Here is a 22,966-nt window from a genome sequence, read left to right on the forward strand (position 1 = left end):
GCGTGGCATATGATCTGTGTCAACACATCCCCGGCTGACCCTCATTCCAAAACACTCACAGTAAGAGAGCGGTCAGCAGCAATGACTGAAGTTCTGGAGGAGCGGCCGTTTGGCTCGCAGTACACCAATGTCTACCTCTCCATTTTCGCTCTCTTCTGCTTCAAGCTCTTCATAAAGATCAGCCTGAATATCCTCACACACTTCTATGTGGTTAAGGGGAATCGTAAGGAGGCGGCCCGCATTGCGGCAGAGTTCTATGATTTTGGCCAAGGGCACAGTAAGTGAGCTGGGTTTGTTTCTGACATGCATAATGGAGCTTTGGGAACAGGATGATGTGTGAGTTTGGGGCTGGATGACGTATCTTGCTTAGTAGTTTTCATGTAGCATTTGTTTACTTATCTGTGTGGATTTGGAACAGTGGAAGAAGGTTAGTTTTACATCAAAATGGATCTCTTTATAACACAGGTCCCTGAGAACCTGGTCAGTACATGATTGTATCCTACATGCAGTTCAAGTTTGTTTAAGTTATTCTCTCAATGTTATTGCCTCTGTAAAGACTTTGGCTTGAGGACCAAAATGGCAGTGATTTCATACAGCAGACAAAGAGGTGGCCTACTTTTGATGCAGGTTTCAGGATAAGCATGGGAGGATACAGCATCTGCCCATACACTACAGGCCTACTGTTATGCAAAATGGCATTTCAGCTCATTAAAATCCTTGGAAATCTAACCAGTAAACTGTACTTAATGTTCTTATTTGGAGATTTATATCATTGGCAGTTAGGTGAAATGCTGTGTCAGTAGAATATTTGGCTGTATTATTATTTTAGTGCAAAATACATTTATGAACTGTACATCAAAATGAATGACAGAATCAAGAGGGTTACAAGGTTAGGTTACTTATTTAGTGTTTATGAAATAAATTTGCTGTAGTTAATAAGTTACTCCTAACATTATCTCCGATCAGATGACATGATAGCACATTATGTTGTGTGTGTGTGTATATATATATAATATATATATATATATATATATATATATATATATATAAACATACATGTGCTATCATGTCATGTGAGATAATGTGAGATATACACACACACACACACACACATATATGTGTGTGTGTGTGTGTGTGTGTCTGCATATATGCATTACTTTACTTTTGGTTCAGTAAGGTTATAAACGTTTTTTCATTAAAATTACAAAAAAGGGGCATTTTAGATGCATACTATTTCACACAACCAAGTTATTACATTTTATATGTCAATACAGTGGTTTATTTGGTGGATTTAGGCGACAATTTGTGCTGTACTAGTTTTAACACTTAAGAAATTATAATATGGAACAAAGAATAAAAAAGATAAGGCATTTCTGAAACAGTGCCTTATGGAAAGAAATCCTAAAAACTACATTGTTTTCAAACAGTACATTACCTAAATCTGATGAAAAGGTAGCATTAAGTATTATCTAAAGAAATTCCAGAGTTGTCGTGTCACAGCGGAAAATGTCACTTACGTTCAGCAAAGCTTAACCTGAGACAGAAATAGCAGCGCCATGCTAACGCCAAGTCCCGCCTCCTTCTATGCTACGATTGGCTGCAAATATCTTGTCACCTGCGCCACGATTGGCTAGTAGATTATTTTCACAAGCGATCAAGCAATCGGAGTTTGGCGGGAAAGAAGAACGACGTGTTCTGAAGAAAACATCAGCCACGCGCCCGGTTAGACCAATCACCACACAGGGGAGTTATGAGTGTGAACTAAGTAACAACATAAACAGCCAATCAGTTAGTGACCAGTTGGACCAATCCCCATTCACCAACGCTTGGGACTTTGAACTAGCCAATCCTAGTGCAGAGTAGGCGGGACTTGGCCGGAAAAAAAGCGCAACTACAATCAATAACCTAGAGGCCAATCACCCAACAACGGAATGTTCATGAGCTTAAACTACGCACCAATCCCGGCGCACGGAAGAAGGAATTTGGTAGGAAAAAATAGGATTTGACGCATTCCAAAACAAAAACATCAACCACAACCGCGTCGACCAATCAGCGCAGGCAGGGTGAAGGTCTGCAGCGCCGACACGAAACAAGTGACTTGTAGTTCGATTCAGTAGGCCGAACCGACTCTTTTGAACAGTCCGTTTCTGTGACGTAAACGTCTTCAACGATGTTGTTGGTATTTTATGTCATAATTTAATAGGTTACATTTTTAGTGATTATTATTTGCATTTTATTCTCCCTCCTAGCCTAACACTATGTAAACACGGCACAGATGCCAAAAATGACGCCCTTTTTAGTTGGGACTGTGGATCGGCTCGAATGATTCATTAAAACGAACTGGTTCAGACAAACGATTCATTCAGGACTTCGAAGTCGTTTCAGCAAACATGCCCGAAGTTCCCAACAGCGGCGGTGAGAGCGAGAGCAAGAAACGGAGACTAGAGGACGCGGCCGATTTCCCCGCAAAAAAGAAATCGCGCTGGGGCATTTTAACAAGTCAGGGTGAGTAAACAAACAAACAAACAAACAAAACGAGCTTGTGCGCACAGACCCCGATTGGCTGTGTGACACTGCACCGCACAAACCAGCTGTAGCGGATAAAACGCGTTTAGTGATGAGATTAATTTTCACGTGATTTAAACAGACTCCGGCAAAAGATCACGTGCGGTACGAGAACTGTACGACTTGTTACGTAACGGCAGCGCGCAGAGATTGAATGAGCATCTGTCACGAGGTTATATAGTTAATTATTTGTTTGCTTGTTTTGTTTATTATGTATGTTCATCCACTTTTTATTTAATTTGTTCATTTTTTATTTTATTAAAGTTTATTTAGGTTTTGTTGATTTAATGCACAAATCCGCTGTGGAATTGGTCAGATTACCAGATCATTACACTGCTATAAACTGCAACGGATGCAAGGATCTAGGAATTATTTGATTATTTATTTATTCCTTTGAGTGCATAGTCTTATTTGTATTTTTAACACCATGTATGGTGTGGATTTCAAGTATGGTGAACATTAGGGACAGAGTGTTAGGTTTTATGGCACTGAGTGTTAGGAATAACTGGACATTGTGTTAAGTAATTTGGGACAGTGTGTTAGGTATAATGGGACATTGTGGTAAGTAATACAGGACAGTGTGTTAGGTATAATGAGACATTGTGGTAAGTAATACAGGACAGTGTGTTAGGTATAATGAGACATTGTGGTAAGTAATACAGGAAAGTGTGTTGGGTATAATGGAACATTGTGGTAAGTAACATGGGACAATGTGTTAGGTACAAGTTGACATTTATATCTAACAAATGATAATACTGGACAGTGTGTTAGGTATAATAGGACGCTGTGTTGAATAATACAAGGCAGAATGTTTAGGTATAATGGGATATTATGTTAAATATTACAAGACAGTGTGTTAGACATAATGGGACACATTGTGTCAAGTAATACAGGACAGTGTATTAAGTATAATGGAACATTGTGTTGAGTAACACAGGATAGTGTGTTAAGTATAACAGAACACTGTTAAGTAATATAGAACAGCATGTTAGGTATAATGGGACATAATTTGGTAAGTAGGTTAAGTAATGTGACACAGTTTGTTATGTGTAAGGGGACATTGGGTTAAGTAATGTAGGACAGTATGTTTGTTATAATGACGCATTGTGTTAAGTAATACAGGACACTGTGTTAAGTAATACAGGAAACCATGTTAGGTATAATGGGACATTGTGTTAAGTAATGTGGCACTGTGTGTTAGGTATAATGGGACATTGTGTTAATTAATGTGGGACACTTTGTTAGGTTATGCAGGAAGATGTATTAGTTGTTATGAGACACATTCTTTAATTGAATTTGCAGTATTTCCTTTTAATCATTTAGAGTATTGCAGTAAGCATCTGCTGAAATTGGAATAACGATTGTCCCTTGCTATTCAGTGTCCCATAACATCTAAATCCACTCTATATCGTATAACTCTATTCATTTATGAGATAGTCTGTTAATTTGTGGTTTGTAGGTAGTCTGACAGTGACTGACTTGTTGCCCTGTAGTAGCCAAAAGCCAGCAGAGTGGGTTGTATGTTTGGCCTCCTCACACACTCACGCAATCACTGTCAGTGAAGCTTTAGCTCAGGGGTGTCAAATTCCAGTCATTGCACAGTTTAGTGTTTCTCCAGTATGTCTGATTCCACTCATGAAAACCTGCTGTTGAGTTGAAGTGATTGAAACTGCATGACTGGAACTACTCACCTTGTTCACAAGCTTTTTTTATCATTATACAGTGATGGAAAACTATGCTAATATTTCTCTCGTTTCACAGGGCATGATAAAAATTTGACCTTTCATATATAGACTCACATCAGTAACACAATTTCATCTCGACTTAAATAGCATTAGGACTTAATTTGTGCTATTTAAAGCTATTTTTCTGGTCCTGAATGTCCAGGTAGATGAGTCACTCAGAGTGCACTGGCTTATTTGCTGTAAACAGCAAACGTGGGGAAGGGGCTGAGAGCTCAGTACTATGTTTAGATATGGCTGATTAGTGACATTTGAACCTGCCTGGCTAAGCCACTACTGCCACTAGAGTTGAAATGAAAAGTGGGCACTTCAGCATGGGGGTAATAAAATATGCTGAGAGCTCTTCAGAAATCAGCCGCAGTCCATTTAAACTCACATTTTTGACAGCAGCCTTAAAAGGAGAGCTTTTTAGGGCTGTATTAAAAGCAATAAATCGGAACAAAATGATCAGTTATATATGTTTTTACTTAAAACCATGGGTATTTTGCAGTTGAGCTGCAAATAATAAGTTTTCATGATACATGATATGTCACAGTATTAATTTTTTCTGATATATGATTACCTGGAACAGACAAAGTAGTGCCACATTTAAAAATACAATCACAATGACACAGATCAGGATCAGACAGCAGTGTTACTGGAGGTTTTAAACACTGTGCCCACTCACTGTCCACACTATTAGACACACCTACCTTGTTGGTCTTCCTTGTAGATGTAAAGTCAGAGACAGTAATTCATCTGTAGTTCTTCATCAGTAGTGAAAGGACACTGCCCACGGATCGCTGGAGGCTATTTTTGGTTTGATTGGTTTGGATATTTTTGGTTGGTGGTGTTTAAAAACTCCAGCAGCACTCCAGCAGCACTGCTGTGTCTGATCCACTTGTATCAGTGCAACGCACACTAACACACCGACCACCATGTCAGTGTCATTGCAAAGAACGATCCACCACCCGAATAATACCTGCTCTGTGGTGGTCTTGTGGGCGGGGTCCTGACCTTTGAAGAACAGGGTGAAAGGTGGGGTAACAAAGTATTAAATCTCTATAACATTAAATCTCTGTATTCACACTAAAAATACAGTTTTACAAGAACAAAATTACATGACTTTTCTTGTTCTTAATTTTAATTTATCTTTCTTTCTTTTTTTTATCTATTTCTAGTTCCAGTCATACTTGCACATTTAAAGACTGTGTAGTGGGGATGTTTGCTGCTTCTTTTTTTTTAAGTTTAACATTGAATGATACAGAATATTTTGACGTGCAGTGACATAATGAGTAAAATAATTTTGTTGGTGCCATTAAACTATCAAATTTTGATACCCAGCCCTAACTGTAACATTTGTAACTGAAGTATATGAAGTTTTAACTAGCAAGTATAACCCTGGACTTTAATGCTGTCACATGGTGTGAATGCACGGTGAAATATTCATGAGCTGCTATAGACTTCCACAAAAAAGACACACTGTTGAAGAGCAGGATGCCCACAAAGCCCCTGTGGTGCTTAGCAACCTGTAACAGAAGCCCAGTGCCAATAACCAGGCCAGGTTTTAGTGGGAATACTTGGAGACATACATATGCTAGACATCTAAACTAGAATAAACATCTTATTAGGCACGTCATATCTCATATTTTTTTCAAACCATTAAAACTTCAGTCATTTACCACTTATGCATCGGTCATATACATACTTTCACTATCTACTAAAATCTCCTACCTACTCCACATACCTTACAGGTCCACTTTATAGGTGTACAGTTTGTAGCCCATGTGTTGCTCCATAATTGATAAGCTTCCCTCCATCCCATTTATCACTGGTCAGTTTATGACCACAAGACCAATGTTGGTCAGAGATAACTTGGGTGGTGGTCCTTTCTTAACTCAGCAGTGACACTGACGTAGTCATGGTATTGTGTGTGGTGCTGGTATGAGTGTATCAGGTACAGCAGTGAACTCAGTGTCACCTCCCAAAAATGTCTGGTCAAGAGTGGCTATGCGGTCAGAAATCTTTTCAAGGGCTAGAGGATGGCTTACACAAACTCTGCACCAACAGATGAGCTACAGTCGCTAACTGTACACCAGCAAGGTGGAGCTACAAAAGAAGGGTTTCTTATAAGGTGGACTGTGAGGCTGTATCATCTTTCCCAACCGCTCTGCTGATATCACTGTTTGGTATTGAATAGTTTTAAAAAATAATTTAAAGGAAAACTAAGGAGAGGAAAGTTTCCAATATGTTCATTGTTTGTTTCCATAAAAAAGTTTATATGCCTTGTAGGCTTTTAATAGAATATCTTCTGGAATATGCATATTTTCAGAGGTGATGTGGTATTGTAGGCCTAACGCCAAAACAATTAAAATCTGCAAACTCCAGTCTTCCTGACCAAACTTGACCAAACTCAGCAGCTAATTAAGCCGTTCATGGGATGTGTCAGGTGTGCTAGAGGCTCTTAATTCCAGTCTTGAGGACCCACTGCCCTACAGAGGTTTCAGTTTTTCTTGCCCCAACACATGGTTTCCAGCACATGAAGAGCTTAATAATTACTTACTGGAAAATGTCAGTTTGTTTTTGCCCTTGTTTTGGATTGGTCAGTGCTATGCGGCTACCACTTATAATTTGCATTGAATTAAAGCCAGTTCAACTTTTTGCGCCACACTGCTTGCTATCTCACCTCACTTCTAGTTGAAAATTAATTGGAGCAAAATTTCAGATATTAAATTTGCTTACAGGGAAATTGCCAACATGTGCATTTTCTGTCCAAGAATGAAATGAACCTCTCCATGTTGTGACCGTAATTGCATTGATTCTTTGCAACTGTTGTTAGGGTCAACAAGCTTTACCCGTTATTGGCAAAAATCCCATCTCAGCTGTAGCAACTTAGTTTTTGTGAAAATTAATTGTGTTATTAATCTCAAGTGACATTTGTTTTGTATGTTCATGAAAGGTCACACTGTTATGCTAGACCAGGTGTACTTTTTATTGTCATCTCATGGAGCTAATGAGTCATTCTATGAAAACGTCCGTTTTTCTGTTCCTAGCTTTTACAGATATATTACACTTAAAAACATGTTAGGGTTACAATTTATTTATATTTTAACATAAAACACTGTTATTTTAACACTTACACCTTCTTGAGCCATCAATTTAGCAATATTGGTTTTTAAATCAGTTGTATAGAATTCCAAGCACCGCAGACGTGCTCATCCTCACAGTCATGTGTAAAGGGAGAGGTCCATATTTTGAGGTAAAAAACATGTTTTTCTGCATTTTTAACTGCAATAATCTCTACATGACTTTGAAATATATGATTTAAATGACATAAAGAAAACACATGCCAAATAAATATTATAAAATATATAATGAAAGTTGTGGTCCCCAGGAGTTGTGTCACTGGTGTTACTGCAAAACAAAAAATCTCTTATTTTGAAATAAAAATCACACTGATGACACCTACTTTATCCTTTATTCTTAGGTAATTGTGAAAAAAAGAATACAAATGGATTAAATTATATTTCAGTGGATATTCCATGATTGACAACATGTGGTTTGATGCTCTGTAGCAGGAATTTTGTAAAAAGCATTTTTATTAAAAATGTCACTAGTGTAATATTAGCATGGTGGCAAAATTTCCAACTTGCTTAGTTTCATTTAGTCCAGCTCTAAACTGGTAACTCAGCATTATGCAGCAAATCTACCTCCAACTGAAATTCATTAGGTTGAATGGGATAACGTTCTGTAAAACCTGTCTGCCTTGGCAACAGTTGCTATGAACGAATGCATTTATGGGTGGAGCATTGACAGGTACGTTTGCATCACAAAATTGTCTTCCTCTTAGACATTCCTTAACCAGCGGCAGGAATCCGCATAGCCAGTGCGACAGTGACAGTCTGCTCCTATTGTAACTGAGCTGGATTAGACACGGCTGCTTCCTTGCAGCTCTCTGGTTGTAGTCCTTGTTAAGATGACAGCCGTCCTTTCATTTGCAGGCTGTCATGTCATACACATACTCATGGCTAGACACACCGTGGGGAGATGGAGATATGGGTACGTACAGCACAGAACCTCTCTCTCTCTCTCTCTCTAGCCTTTCGTTTCACTGGGGGGTTAAAAGGCAGGGGTGTGCAGGGTAAAGGCAGTTGCATGAGACCAGAGCCAGATGGCTGCTAAATATAGCATATAGCTCCCCTTAGAGGATACAAATAAAAACTGTGTTATAGCCTGTCTAATGTAAGGTTGATGTTGAATGTTTTACATTGTGTGGCTGGGTTGTTAACAATATATCCTTTGTTAATGGGAGAGTAATATAGTAGATGATTTATGTACATGATTTGTGTGGAACAGTGATTGTGTTTGTATGCTTAAGTGTGGGTGAGGTGGGTAGCTGCAGTTTTGTTGAGTTTGTTGTATTATGTAAATAGTGTTCCATTCACTCTCCTGTCAATACAGTCATAGACCACAGACGTAAATGGAAACAAAGCTGCAAAATTAGCCCATTTTCAGTTAATAATAGTTGTACTAATGACTTGGCATTGTTAATTTACAGAGGTATTGAAATTAGATATTAAATGTCATGGAATTTTCTTGATACTGTGGTTGGTACCATAAATGAATTAGACTAATACCTAGCCATAGTTGTGATGTCATAACCGTGAACACATTTACACATGATTCCCCTTTCACCCTACAGCAGTGGAGCTGCCAATTCATGTTGAAGTTATAAGGAGTGTTGTTACTGTAGGTTTCATCCTAGAATGCTTTTTGAATAAGGCACAATACAGGGCAGCCAGTTAGAACCATGGTCATTTACATACACTGGCCAAAAAAACATATTTAAGTACCCTTTATTAATCCCATAATGGGCAAATTCACCTCCACATTTAACCCATCTGTGCAGTGAAACACCACGTACATACTAGAGAAAGCACACACACTAGGGGGCAGTGAGCATATTTGCCCAGAGCGGTGGGCAGCCCTATCCACATCTCCCAGGGAGCAGTTGGGGTTTAGGTGCCTTGCTCAAGGGCACTTCGGTCATGTCCTGTCAGTTCAGGGGATTGAGCCGGCAACCTTCCGGTCACAAGGCTGGTTCCCTAACCTCCAGCCCACGACTGCCCCCAAATTTGTTAGGAAATAAAACGTCAAACCAAGAGGCATTTATTTTAAACAGACCATTCTAAGACTAATTGTGGCAAAGTATTCTTTCAAAAGGCGGCTGGTGTTTTTAGATCTTCATAGATTCTCATGTTATCAATTTCTTTTCAGGCTTTGAATTATATACATGAAAAATGTAAAATTATATCTGTTTGTCCCTATCAGTCACTGTGTTGTTGTGCCTGAAGGAAAGTTTCTCACATTTAGCCACAAGTCAATAAATGTCAGTTTCTCAGGAAATGTATTGTTAGCTTTTACATTGTTACACACAGCCCACACGAGATGCCTTCCAAGGCCAATATATGGAACAGATTTTTTCTTGTTGCCTTTAATCTGGGCTCTACCAAAAATGTGTTTAAATGAGTCAGTGTGAATTAGATCATATAAATCTCCAGACGGATTGCTCTGAATTGTAATGGGTGACAGGCCCTCTTCGCTAACACCTCTCTCTAGCTCTCCACTCAACAGATGGTAATAAGTAGTGTCAGGACCTGCACTAAAAACGCAAAAACACACGCAGCACACTCTGTCAGCAGATGCAGAAATGTCAAATACATTCATTATCATCATTAATATGGTGTAACCGGCAGACATGCGGATACCATTGCTTTCTAACTACAAATTATAATTGTGATAAAAAAATGGATGAAAAATAGATTAAAAGAGTGCTAACGTAGTCCATCGCAGGGTCTATTACTCATAGTGATAAAGCTATTTTTAAGCATACTGTCTTACATTTAATGTTATATTGCTATGTTTCTCTGTGTGTGGTACAGGCTCATGGGCAGATCGATCTCCACTCCATGAAGCTGCAAGCCAGGGGCGCCTTCTGGCCCTAAAGACCCTTCTCTCCCAGGTGTGTACACACTGAACAGACACAGAAACATACATATAGTGCCCTCCACAAATATTGGAACCCCTGGTAATCATTAGCAAAATGAGCTGTAAAAATATTCTCAATTACTTATCCTTTCGATCTTTCAATGAAAATATTGGCAAGACCTAACCATTTAATTCAAGTATAAAGATTGAAAGAACAAATTAAATCATGTCATAAAAAATAGTTTTCTTAAATGTAAGTGTGACACTAACTGAAATATATTTCCATTTATATTTTATGTTTTTAAGTTCACCTGAGCAATAATGAAAACTTAAATGGTCAGCCAGATTTCCATTTTCACTGGGGAATATACATGAGATGAAACACAAGCCAAATTCCCTCAGTCATCCATCAGGATGAGAAAGACCAGTGAATACAGCAATGATGTGTGACAGAAGGTTGGTTATCTGCAAAAATCAGGAAATGGCTACAAGAAGATAGCAGTTGAAAATGCCTGTTACCGCTATCAGATCAATAATTAGAAAGCTTAAAACCACTGGAGATGTTAAGAATCTCCCAGGAAGAGGTTGTAGGTTTTTACATATGTGTTTATGCATATATGTTTATACGTTTATATGCTTAGCACAGTGAGGAGGATGGTTACAGTGGACAAAGAATCTCCAAGGATCACAGATAGGGAATTTGAGACATTAGTTAGGTCTTGGGGTCACAGCATCCCCTCAAACTATAATCAGACACCACCTATATAACCATAAGTTGTTTGGGGGTTGCCAGAAGAAAGCCTCTGCTGTCATAGACCAACAAACTCAAGCTCCTGCCAAACAGTACTTGAACTTTTAGTGTGACCATGTTCTATGGTCAGATGAGACCAAAATAGAGTTATTGGCAACAAACACCTGAGGCTGGTGTAGACACAAAGATAGTCATGCAGAAAAGTACCTCATCCCCACTGTGAAGTAGGTGGTGGATCTGTGATGTTGTGGGGCAGTTTTCTTCCAAAGAGCCTGGACAATTTATTTGGATACATGGCATCGCAAACTGCATCAAGCACCAGCAGAAATAAAATGAGAAAACCTTGACTGTTTCACCCAGTAAGCTAAAACATGCCCATAGTTTGGATCTAGTGTAATGATCCGAAGCACACCTCAACATTGGCCCCAAAATGGTTCACTGGCCACAAAATTAAGGTTTTGCCATGGCCACCGCAGTCCCCTGACCTAAATCTCTTAGAAAATCTGTGGGAAGAACTAAAAAGGAGAGTCCACTTTGTGTAGCTGGGAATCTGAAGGATTTGGAGAGGTTGTGTATGCAGGAATGGTCTCAGGTTACTCGCCATGTGTTCTCCAGTCTCATTAAGCATTTTAGGAGAAGAATCACAGCTGTTGTCTTTGCAAACGGAGGCTGCACAAAGTATTTAATGAACAGCAGGGATGGGGGGAGTAGCTGAGTAGCACGCTACTTTTTGTAACTAACTACAATTTTTTGTAGCTAATAGCTGTAGCTGCTACAGTTTTATGAAATGTAGCTAATAGCTGTAGCGCCTAAAAATTTTGTGTAGCTGTAGCAATTTCGTTACAGTTGCGCTACAGTTGTGCTTCAGGCAATCCGTGCAAAATTAGAACCATAGAATGCAGTCGTTAACTGGGCTAGTGGCGATTGTGTAATCCTGACTTAGCCACAGACAGTTCGAGCAAATGACCACACGCTGATCACCCCTTACTAGTAGGCTTAGCTCAGTGGTCGGCAACCCAAAGTTAAGAAGAGCCATTTTGTCCTTTCAACAAAAATGAAACCACCTTGGGAGCCACAACATTTAATGTCCATTTTACCATCATGGCTGTAAATATGTCTGAGTATGTGCTAATGTACTAGTACAGGCTAAAAATATAATATAAATGAAAATGCAGACTTACTTTGCACTGCTTTAACCTTTAGGTCAGCTGTAGCCGCTTTTCTCACATCTCAGTCAGGAAACTTTTCTTCGAAAGAGTTTCTTGTAAAATGTCTCTCAGCGTTCGTCTACATTAAATGGTGCCTGAGGCGCCAGAATGTACTGCTGCACGAGAAGCTAGAGAAAGAGAAGCTGACTTCAGCTTGCGACTTAGTGTTTGACAGTTTCTCGTTGCAGATTAAACATATAACCAGCTGGAGTGCTTTTAAATGCAGATAAGTCCGTTCATCTCCAGATTATCGATGTTCGTCTTACATCTTTCTCTTTGTCGTTTTGTTAGCTACTAGCTAGTTATCTGCGTTGCTGTGTGACCAGCAGTCTGCGCGTCAATATTTAGCGTTAAAGGTTGGTGAATTAGCAGTTATGCGTTAACTCCAGCGTTTAGGACCATTTATTGTGAAAACAATAAATGGTGTGAACTGAGTGTGTTATAATGATTTTACAGCAAATAATTATATTATAAAAATTTATATTTTTTACCTAAAAATCTAGTTCTGCTGTGGAGCCGCAACAGCTCTGCAGCAGTGGAGAGATTATTAAGCTGCGCATGCCTGATTCTGACCCCAAACAGAACCAGGGTCACTGATGAGAATTGTGAGGCTAAAGTGTTGCTGAAGTTTAACAAAGGACTCTGAATGTCATGTCTGTACACATCTTGCTGATATGTTTAAATTGGAGCAGTTTTATTTCAGTTGACAGTTCTTTGCACAAAGTTGTTTGGTTTGTTGGTTTGTTTGTTGATATTTTTGTTGATTTTTGTTAGGAAAAACCTGGAATGATTGACTTTGACTTTAGTCTTTTGTTGGATATCACACCTTTTGGTTGTATAAGTTTGATTGTTGGTTACACTTAAACTTACTTTTTGGTGATATTTTTGTATATTTGCAGCTTTTCAATTGTATGTTTCTTTCTGACACATGATTAAATGCAGTATCTTGTTCACACTTTCAGTTGAGCTTGTTTGGTGTGTCGGGTGGAGATACACAAACATTTTGACAATCATGCTTTGAAAGTAGCTAAAAAGTAGTGCACTACTTTTCAAAACGTAGCTAAAAAGTGGCCACTAGTTGTTCTGGAAAAGTAGCTAAATTGTAGCTAGCTACAAATTTTGGGAAAGGAGCTACAAAGTAGCTAGCTACTAATTTTTCAGTAGCTGTCCCAACCCTGATGAAGAGGTGCCAACAATTGTGGCACACACAGATTTGAAAAAATATTTATTTCCTGATAAAATTTAGGTTTTATTTTTTTCAATCGTTGTACCACGGATAAAGGTTGAACTTACGTTAATATTTTGAATGAAATATCAAGAGGATAAGCAGTTTTGATATGACAGAGACAATATATTCCCCTTTTAATACATACATGCGCAGTGCAGACAGTTATATTTTTTCATTTATGTAGCCCTGTTCTCTTATATAACTCTTCAAAATAACCTTGTCATTTTTTTCTTCCATTAGGGTTACAATGCAAATATCATTACCATCGATCATGTGACCCCACTGCATGAGGCATGTCTAGGGGATCATGTGGCCTGTGCCAGAGCCCTCATTGAAGCCGGAGCCAATGTAAGTCCCTGAGCCAATCAGATAACAGCTATTTGGTGAGCTTACCAGTGACTGTATGTATTTAACTTAGACATATGTGCTCAGAGTTTTCTTGCCCTGTTTAAAAGCTTTTCTATCTTATGTAAGCACAGTGTGTGCTTTTAGTGCCATATGATAATGAAATATACAGCTCCAAGTGGTACTTTCAAGTATGGAAAGCTCAGGATGGTGTCCTATATTGTACTGAGGCAGTGTTATGTGTATTTATGTATGTACTAGGTGAACGCCACCACCATAGATGGGGTGACCCCTCTGTTTAACGCCTGTTCTGCAGGCAGTGCCACATGTGCGGAAGTGCTTCTGGAGCATGGTGCCAACCCACAGCCTGAACTGTGCCAACCTTCGCCCATCCACGAGGCTAGCAGCAAAGGTGAGTTTGTCATTTCTAATACTGGATGCAAAGACCACTTCCCTGGGGTTAAAACAGTACACACCTTCTTCTTTTGTTTTGTTTTCTTTTTATTGGAAGGCCTTTTACTCCTATGGGTATGATATGAGTTATGAACAAATACTAAAGTAAAAATGAATTTTACTGTACTCAAGTAGAGTCAAAAATATATATAAGGTCCAAAAAACACCCTGAGGGGGCATTCAAGCCATGTCTCATGCTTAAAAAGAAGTGGGACGCACTACTTAGGGGCAGGGGGTTAACACATTTGATTGAGTAGTAGATAAACACATGACAGCAAGTTGAAAGAATGTGAAAGACAATAGATAAATGTTTCAAAACTGACATATAATAATAGAAAAAGTAGATAATATTTCTTTAACAAAACGCAAATAAAATAAAAAAAAGAGTCAAAACTAACATTTCTCCCACATTGGTTGAGTGACTAAAGAGGGTATCCTTGATATTGATTTGTCAGCTGTGGATGACGTTTGCCGTATTTTTTCAGCAGAAAGGTTTTGTCAACTTAAATGCGCTGTTTGAATGTTCTGCAGGCTAGAAGTTACAGTTATGAGAACTGTGAGTTATAGAACTGCAGTGGGACATCTAACATATCAACAGAGGAACTAAAATTTGTTTGGCTTCATCTCTTTTTGTAATCAATTTGTTATCATTTAAAATTGGCTTGAAAATTCTCTGAAAAGTATCTGTGAAATGTTTGGAATTACTGACTACCCACTTTGTGATCATCTGTGGAATCATGATGTTGCCCAGCAGTGAAGACAGTTGCACCACAGGGAACAGCGATGTAGTCTTCCTATAGCTTTAAATCTTTATGGACAGAAATATCACAAGCAAAGCTGAAGTGATGCATTAGTGAATGGTTTAAAAGTTGAATGACAGGTCTAATGCATAATGCTGAGTGTATTCCTCTGTTCTCAGGAAAAACAGCATGTGTCGAAGCTCTCATAGCATGGGGGGCGGACGTAGATTATGATATTCCTCACCTAGGAACTCCACTTTACATCGCCTGCAGCTCGCGGGAGCTACAGTGCACACAGAAACTTCTAGATGGAGGTGAGCAGAGATGCACACATGCTTTGTACTATCTACTACCCGATGCCAGAGACACTCTGGCGGTAAGGTATCGAGCTCCTCATCTGATATGTGGAAGCCTTTAGCTGGCTGCAGTAGTCTGTCTGTATTTCCTTCTTAGGGTTAAACAGACAAAAAACTCTGACAAAAACATAACATGCAAGTTCTACACTACCCTCTAGTTAAATATTCATTCATCTCATTGTTTTTCAATGTGAGGATGTGTTAACTTATTTTCATTTAGAAAATCAACAAAACATCATTTGTTGAGGGTGTTCAAACATTTGCATACGATTGTAAATAGTGATCAGTTAGTCGTGTTAAAAGGCTGTCATGCGTAGATGTACAAGGCAGGGAGCCGAACCTATATTTTAGATTTGAAAAATGAAAATAGAAAATTAATGGTATTTTGCTAGGAACAAAAATGCAACTAAAAATGTAATCATCAGATATTCCAGAACAGAAACATTGAATTGAAATCACTCACCTTGTTCTGCCTGGTATTCATGCCTGTCTTGAGTCATCTGATCACAAGTTGATGGTAAGACAAATAGCCATTTACACCTGGCATTTCTATGTGCCTCGAATGTGTGTCCAATGACATTTGATGATCAGATTTTGTGACATGAGAAAGGTAACCATGCGCATTTACTATGCTAATCTCAGACAAAGTGTGCTGCAAATCCTTGTTCGTGTGCCTACATGGGCTTTTACAAACGTTTCAGTCGCATGGACTGCTAACACAACTAAGAAGTGGGAGAGGAGACAATGCAAGAAGCTATGCAGCTGCTTTTGTCTCCGTTGTAATGACCCAGTTGATTAAGGTGGTCCTTTGTTGCTGCCGGGGATGCATGGGGGAACCTCAGTATTAACACTACAAATGTAATGTGGTCATATGCATCCCTGGCCTTCTCCGAAGGATGGTAATGTGCCCTTGAGACTTATTAGACACTGTTTACACTGTCCACTTATAATTGGATTAGCCAAGGCGTATGATAATGCCAGGTGAGGACTGGGTGGTTATTAACAGTTAATAGCATTAATTTTTCATTCCATGTAGCCCCCTAGCTTATCATTTATGTCTTATCTCTATACTCTCAAAAGTTTTTACATCAACATCACTTCTCTTGTAATTTCAACGTATCATTTGTGCACACTGAGCAGCAGAGGCTAGAAAGTTACTTGTCCTTAATTCATGGGTAAATAAACAAGATGCAACACTTAGTATAACTTTTTCTCAGCATAAAACCTCATTATGCACTAGATATTAATTATAACATTATAGGATAAACTTGTTAACTGAAACACAAAATAGTATTGTGGTTAGCACAACAAAATCTGCCAAATGCATTCAGTTGTGTTTTTGGATACTCAAAGTTTCGATATTGGTAGCTGTATTGGAAAAGACAAAGCGGAACTGTGCATTTCAATCCTATAATACTTTATTAGCATTATTGGCTTAACTCCATTTCCCAGGTGCCAATGTGCAAAAGGGCCGGTTCCTGGACACTCCCCTACATGCAGCTGCAGAGAAAGACTGCCCAGATATCATTAAAGTGCTGCTGGAATTTGGTGCCAACATAAATGCTCGCAACCTGGAGCTGCAAAGACCTGTGGAGACAGCGCCTCCTAGCAGCATGGCAGAGGGCATCCTTCTGCTATATGAAGGTATGGAGTTTTGTTTTATTTTTTATTTTTTTCTCAGGCCAGTCCTCAGGCCAGTGTTCCTTGGACACACCACAACCCCCCCTTTTATGGGTACATTCATTTTTTTTTTCATTTAATTAATTATATTAATTGTTACTAATTAATTATTTCATTATTAATTCATTATTGTCACAACTCATTGTTTATTCATAGTCATACAGATAAAAGGTGATGTGGTACCACAACCACCCAACCCCGCTCCACCCATGGACACCCCCCTGGGATAAGCCTGGGATTTTAAGGAGTTAATACAGAAAGTTATTATGTAATTAGGTTCGTTCACACTGACTGGCCACTTCATTAAGTTTACTTACTTGTTTCTACATTTTTTTTCCATTTCATCAGCTCCACTTACCATATAGGTGCACTTTGTAGTTCTTCAGTTACAGACTGTAGTCCAACTGTTTCTCTACATACTTTGTTAGCCCCCTTTCACCCTCATCTTTATTGATTAGGACCCCCACAGGATCACAACAGAGCAGTTGTTATTTGGGTGGTGGATCATTCTCAGGTCTGTAGTGACACTGACGTGGTGGTGGCATGTTATTGTGTATTGTGCTGGTACGAGTGAATCAGACACAGCAGTGCTGCTAAGTTTTTAAACATCTCAGTGTCACCGCTGGACTGAGAATAATCTACTGACCCAAAATGTCCAGCCAACAGCGTCCTGTGGGCAGTACCCTGTGACCACTTATGAAATATTATAGGATGACCAACACAAACTGTGCAGCGAAAGCTTTCGTCTCTGACTTCACATCTACAAGCAGGACCAACAAGGTAAGTGTGTCTAATAGAGTGGACAGTAAGTGGACACAGTGTTTAAAAACTTCAGCAGCACTGCTGTGTCTGATTTACTCATATCAGCTCCACCACTACGTCAGTGTTACTGCAGTGCTGAGAATGATTTCCTTACCCAAATAATACCTGCTTTGCGGCAGTCCTGTGGGGGTCCTGATCATTGAACAGCAGGGTGAAATGTGGCTATTGAGGTATGCAGAGAAACAGATGGACTACAGTCTGTCATTGTGGAATTATAAAGTGCATCTGTATGTTAAGTGTAGCTGATAAAATGGACAAAGATTGTAGATACAAGGAGGTGTACTTAAAGTGGCCGATCAGTGTACAATCAATTTGTATTGCATGAACAGGTTACAGTTTGCATTTGTGACATTTTTCCATGTGCATTCATGTCAAAAATGATAAAAACATGGGAAACGTAACAAATATTTTTTTCTTTCTGTAAAACAAAACTCTAAGAATTAAACAAATTTAAATCACAGAAAGCTCCTCCTCTACTTACAAAGACAAATGTGGTACAGATAAAAGTTTAACATCTGCACTTTTAAAAAATTTTGTACCCTGCAGTAACTTGTAATTAGGAGAATCCAGTAATATTTTAAAGGCAAATGTATGTCTCTCAAAACTTACTGATTTTGGAACATTTTTGAGAGCATGATAGAAGCAGTTTTTGAAAATGTCATTCATTTTTCCCATGGAGAAAAAAGGTTTAGATGTAGAGTTCTTTATATGGGTGTCATCTTCAGGTCTAAATGCCATGGGGGACCTAGGAGCGTTTGGTGTTGTCAGACAGTGGCTCCAGAAATAAAGTCTTTGTTATTGTGCACTTTCCAACTAAACATGCATGAAAAGTGTAATACACTCTAACAAATAATGGTGCCAGGGGTGCCGGGGTCTTTGCGTTACTCCATAGAAGAACCATTTATAGTTGCCTAAAGAACTACAGGACGGTTCTATAAAAAAACATATTTTAAATGAAACAATGATGAAAAAAAATGTAATTACATTATGTGAAGGTTCTTTATACTTTTAAAAAGTTCTTAATACTCATTTGCAAACATGGTTCTGTAGAGAACTAAAATGGCTCTTCTGTGGCAGGGGCATTTAAATAACCTTGCAAAGGTCCAGTTACATCAAATTCTTGCTTGTCAAGGTCCGGATAAACAAACTAAATGATTGATTAGTCTAGGCCACTAGTAAAATAAAATAAGATGCATCAAATATATTTTGATAAATAGTTTTATTTTTTATTGATAACATTTTTATAATCTAATGAGCATTTTAACATTGTTTGGCCATTGGCTATTGTTTGTTAGAAAACGTGGAAAATGTTTTGACAAAGTACCTCTAAAAACGTATCTTTATTCTATCTTTTCATAAGGTAAAATTAAAAAAAAAAATTAAAATAGAAGATAATAAGATCGCTGTCAGGGAATGTACAACAAATTCCTAGGTTACTGCAAAGTTGTTTCACAGGGACCATTTTTTTCATACATTAATTGGCTTTGTTGCAGAGATTTTTCAAGTGCTTGGTTTGGTCCACTAAAACACTTTGCTGTGTCTGCGTCCTGACCACGGTCCGCCAGTTAAAGACCCCTGCCCTCAAAGAACGCTTTGTGACACTTTTTTTAAGAATGTAGTTTAGATTGGTTAAAACCAAATTTCCTTTCTGTGTCTGCAGCTACGCCTCCTGCTCTGAGCCAGTTGTGTAGGTTGAGTATCAGGGAGTATTTGGGACGGACCAGACTTCACCTCATCCCCCAGCTCAAACTTCCTACCCTGCTCCACAGATTTCTACAGTACAGATAGAGCTCTGCTCTATCTCTCTATGTGTTTCTCTTCGTCTCTCTTGTGCTCCTTCTCTGTCTTTTCTCTCAGTTTTTATCTTCTCTCAAGTGCATTTATTACATTTTCTTTGTAACCTCCAATGCACAACAATATTTGTTTAGGTGTGAGTTCCTTCACTTGCAGTTATTTCAAATATGGAGTTTCTAACAAATATATTTTTGTGTGCAACATCCTCAGCAAACATCAGTACCAGTTAAGGGAAACTAGCAATGTCCAAAATGAACATCTGTGTCACTGTGTGAACCTTAAGATGTGAATCAAAAGTACCTACATATGCAGCATATTAAATGATTCAGCCAGTTTTTATAGTATCTGACTTAAAGACAGAATCAGAAATGTCAGAACATCTATGTGGAAGCCTTGTCATTCAGTTTTCTGATCTTTTGTTGACACTGTTAATTAACCCAGTGGTCCACCCAAAAGTAAAAAAAAAAATACCCCTTACACAAATGTAGTTGATCAGCCAAGACATGTTTGGTGCCTGAAGTTTGTTTTTACTGTTGCACTGGAGCTATGAGGCTAATGTAGCTAACAAATAATGGAAGCTTATGTACACCAGTTAGGATTGTACAAACTGTGTGTCTAAACCACCACACACTCACCTTAAGCATGTTCAGCACCTCAAACCCTTGTGTGATCTTTGAGGTCCTGTAGACCCCAAAACCTCAAAAAAGTAGTTAAAAGGGAATTCCAATGTTTTAAAAAAATCTGCATAATTAAATGGCTAAGACATAAACAAAGCCATTCAGAGTTGGTTGATATGAATTGCATCATTCCAGGGAAAAGTAAAAACTTTTAATGTCTCTAAAAGATACACCAGAAAAAGCTATTACGCTATGAAGTGTGGTAAGGCACAAAGAAAACTTATTTTTATAGATTTACAACTTGTTTTAACATTACATATAAAAATGTGTGTAGGTTCACTGCTTATTTGGATAGTAAATAAAATAGTTGTATTTGTTTTGCAGACATGGTGAGCCCTGCTTCCTATTACCACCACTGTAAAGAAATCCGAGTCAGTTTCACTGATGTGCACCATTTCACATTAAACCACTCTGAATGACTGTTTACAACCACAATTCCAAAAAAGTTGGGATGCTGTGTAAAATTTTAATAAATGTAAATGAAAGCAGAATGCAATGATTTACAAATCTCATAGACTCACGTTTTATTCACAGTAGAACATAGAACACATATCAGATATTGAAAGTGAGACATTTTACCATTTCATTTCTTCTTTTAACAACAGTCTCTAAATGCCTGGGAAGTGAAGAGGCCATTTGCTGGAGTTTTGGGAGAAGAATGTTGTCCCATTCTTGTCTGATGTAGGATTCTGGGTCTTCTTTGCCAGACTTTTTGTTTCATGATGTGCCAAATGTTTTCTATTGGTGAAAGGTCTGGACTGTAGGCAGGCCACTTCAGCATCCAGACTCTTCTTCTGCAAAGCCATGCTGTTGTGATGTACGCAGTATGTGGTTTAGCATTATCTTGCTGAAATATGCAAGGCCTTCCCTGAAAGAGACGTCTGGATGGGAGCATATGTTGTTCTAAAACCTTTATATACTGTTCTGCATTGATAGTGCCCTTCCAGATGTGTAAGCTGCCTACACCATAGGCACTAATGCAACCCCATACCAGTAGAGATGCAGGCTTTTGAACTGTGCACTGATAACAAGCTGGATGGTCCCTCTCCCATTGAGTCCGCAGGACATGGTGTCCGTGATTTCCAAAAAAGATTTTTATTCATCTGACCACAGAACAGTTTTCCTGAGTTTCTGAGCCCAAGCAGTAATTTCTAGTACAGAATCATGCCAGTTTTTAATGCAGTGCTGCCTGAGGGCCCGAAGATCATGAGCATCCAATACTGACCATCGGCTTTGTCCCTTGCATACAGGGATTTCTCCAGATCCTCTGAAACTTTTGATGATATTATGTACTGTAGATGGTGGGATATGCAAAGTCTTCGCAATTTTACGTTGAGGAACATTTTTCTGAAATTGTTCCACAATTTTTAGATGCAATTTTTCACAGATTGGTAAACCTCTGCCTATCTTTGCTTCTGAGAGACGCTAAAATGCTCTTTTTATTCCCAGTCATGTGAGTTAGTTGCAAATTGCTCCTCCAGCTGTTTTATTTGTATTACTTACTTTTCCAGCATTTTGTTGCCCCGTCCCAGCTTTTTTGAGATGCGTTGCTGCCATCAAATTATAAATGAGTTAATGCTTTTCATGAAATGGTAAAATGTCTCACTTTCAACATCTGATATGTGTTCTATGTTCTATTCTGAATAAAATATGGGTCTATGAGATTTTGCAAATCATTGCATTCTGTTTTCATTTACAGTTATTTACATTTTACACAGCGTCCCAACTTTTTTGGAATTGGGGTTGTACATCTCAATGACTTAATTATGCAGAAAATGTGAAATTATCAAGCTTGATACTCAATGACTTCTGTGAGCACTGATTTTGACATAATGATATGTGATGTAGCTCTACAGCTCTGCTACTTTTTGCAGTTAAATTATTGTGGGGTGCACTTCAGGGTCCTCTGGAGACTATAATATACAGTGGCCAGAAAAAGTGAGTAAACTCAGTTTTCTGCATTAATTGGTCATAAAAGGTGATCTGTCACAAGTATAAGTCACAAGTATAGACAAACATTAGCTAAAGCTAATGACAAAAAAAAGATAATCCTTTATTTCTTTATTGTGCACACTAATTAAACATTCATAGTGCTATTGTAAAAGTAAGTGAACCCTTGGATTTAATAACTGGTAGAACCTCCTTTGGCTGCAGTAACCTCAAGCAAGCGCCTCTGATAGTTGCGATCAGATCTACACAACGTTCGAGAGGAATACTGGACTATTCTTTTTTTACAGAACTGTTTCAGCTCAGTCATATTCTTCGGATGTCTAGTGTGAACGGCTCTCTTGAGATCATTGCGCAGCAACTCTGCTGGGGTAAGGTCTCAGCTCTGATCTGGCCACTCCAGAACCATTGAAGCCATTCTGTAGTAGATTTACATCGATGTTTAAGATCATTGTCCTGCAGCATCGCCCAGCTTCTACTAATACTTATGTCAGAGTGGACAGTCACCCTGAGCATCTTGTAGGATACCTTGATAAACTTAATTCATTTTTGATGATGGCAGTCGATCCAGGACTAGAGGCAGCAAAGCAGCCCCAAATCATGACGTTCCTGCCACCATATTTCACTATTGGGATGATATTTTCGTGTTGGTATGCAGTGTCCTTTTTACACTACACGTAGTGCTGTGTGT

General features: G+C 38.6%; 1 protein-coding gene across 2 annotated transcripts; it reads left to right on the forward strand.

The window, feature by feature from the left end:
- The first annotated feature begins 39 nt into the window (after positions 1-39).
- On the forward strand, positions 40-19,985 carry asb5b (ankyrin repeat and SOCS box containing 5b). 2 transcript variants are annotated; one of them, XM_036574884.1, is made up of 7 exons: positions 40-277; positions 10,229-10,308; positions 13,702-13,809; positions 14,068-14,218; positions 15,179-15,313; positions 16,808-16,999; positions 19,518-19,985. In XM_036574884.1, exons 1-7 carry the CDS (start codon positions 82-84, stop codon positions 19,643-19,645), a joined length of 990 nt encoding a protein of 329 aa, XP_036430777.1. In that variant the 5' UTR covers positions 40-81; the 3' UTR covers positions 19,646-19,985. The 2 variants fall into 2 exon arrangements, with proteins under 2 accessions (XP_036430777.1, XP_036430778.1); XM_036574885.1 differs by lacking the exon at positions 40-277 and adding an exon at positions 1,927-2,505.
- Positions 19,986-22,966: the final 2,981 nt, after the last annotated feature.

This window comes from Colossoma macropomum, unplaced genomic scaffold, assembly GCF_904425465.1.
Source record: "Colossoma macropomum unplaced genomic scaffold, Colossoma_macropomum, whole genome shotgun sequence".
NCBI classification, from domain to species: domain Eukaryota; kingdom Metazoa; phylum Chordata; class Actinopteri; order Characiformes; family Serrasalmidae; genus Colossoma; species Colossoma macropomum.

Excerpts from the sequence above, each read along its gene's own strand:
- asb5b (XM_036574884.1), top strand. The coding sequence starts at position 82 with ATGACTGAAGTTCTGGAGGAGCGGCCGTTTGGCTCGCAGTACACCAAT. Across the intron at positions 278-10,228 it reads TGATTTTGGCCAAGGGCACA|GCTCATGGGCAGATCGATCT; the intron begins GTAAGTGAGCTG and ends TGTGTGGTACAG. Across the intron at positions 13,810-14,067 it reads TCATTGAAGCCGGAGCCAAT|GTGAACGCCACCACCATAGA; the intron begins GTAAGTCCCTGA and ends TGTATGTACTAG.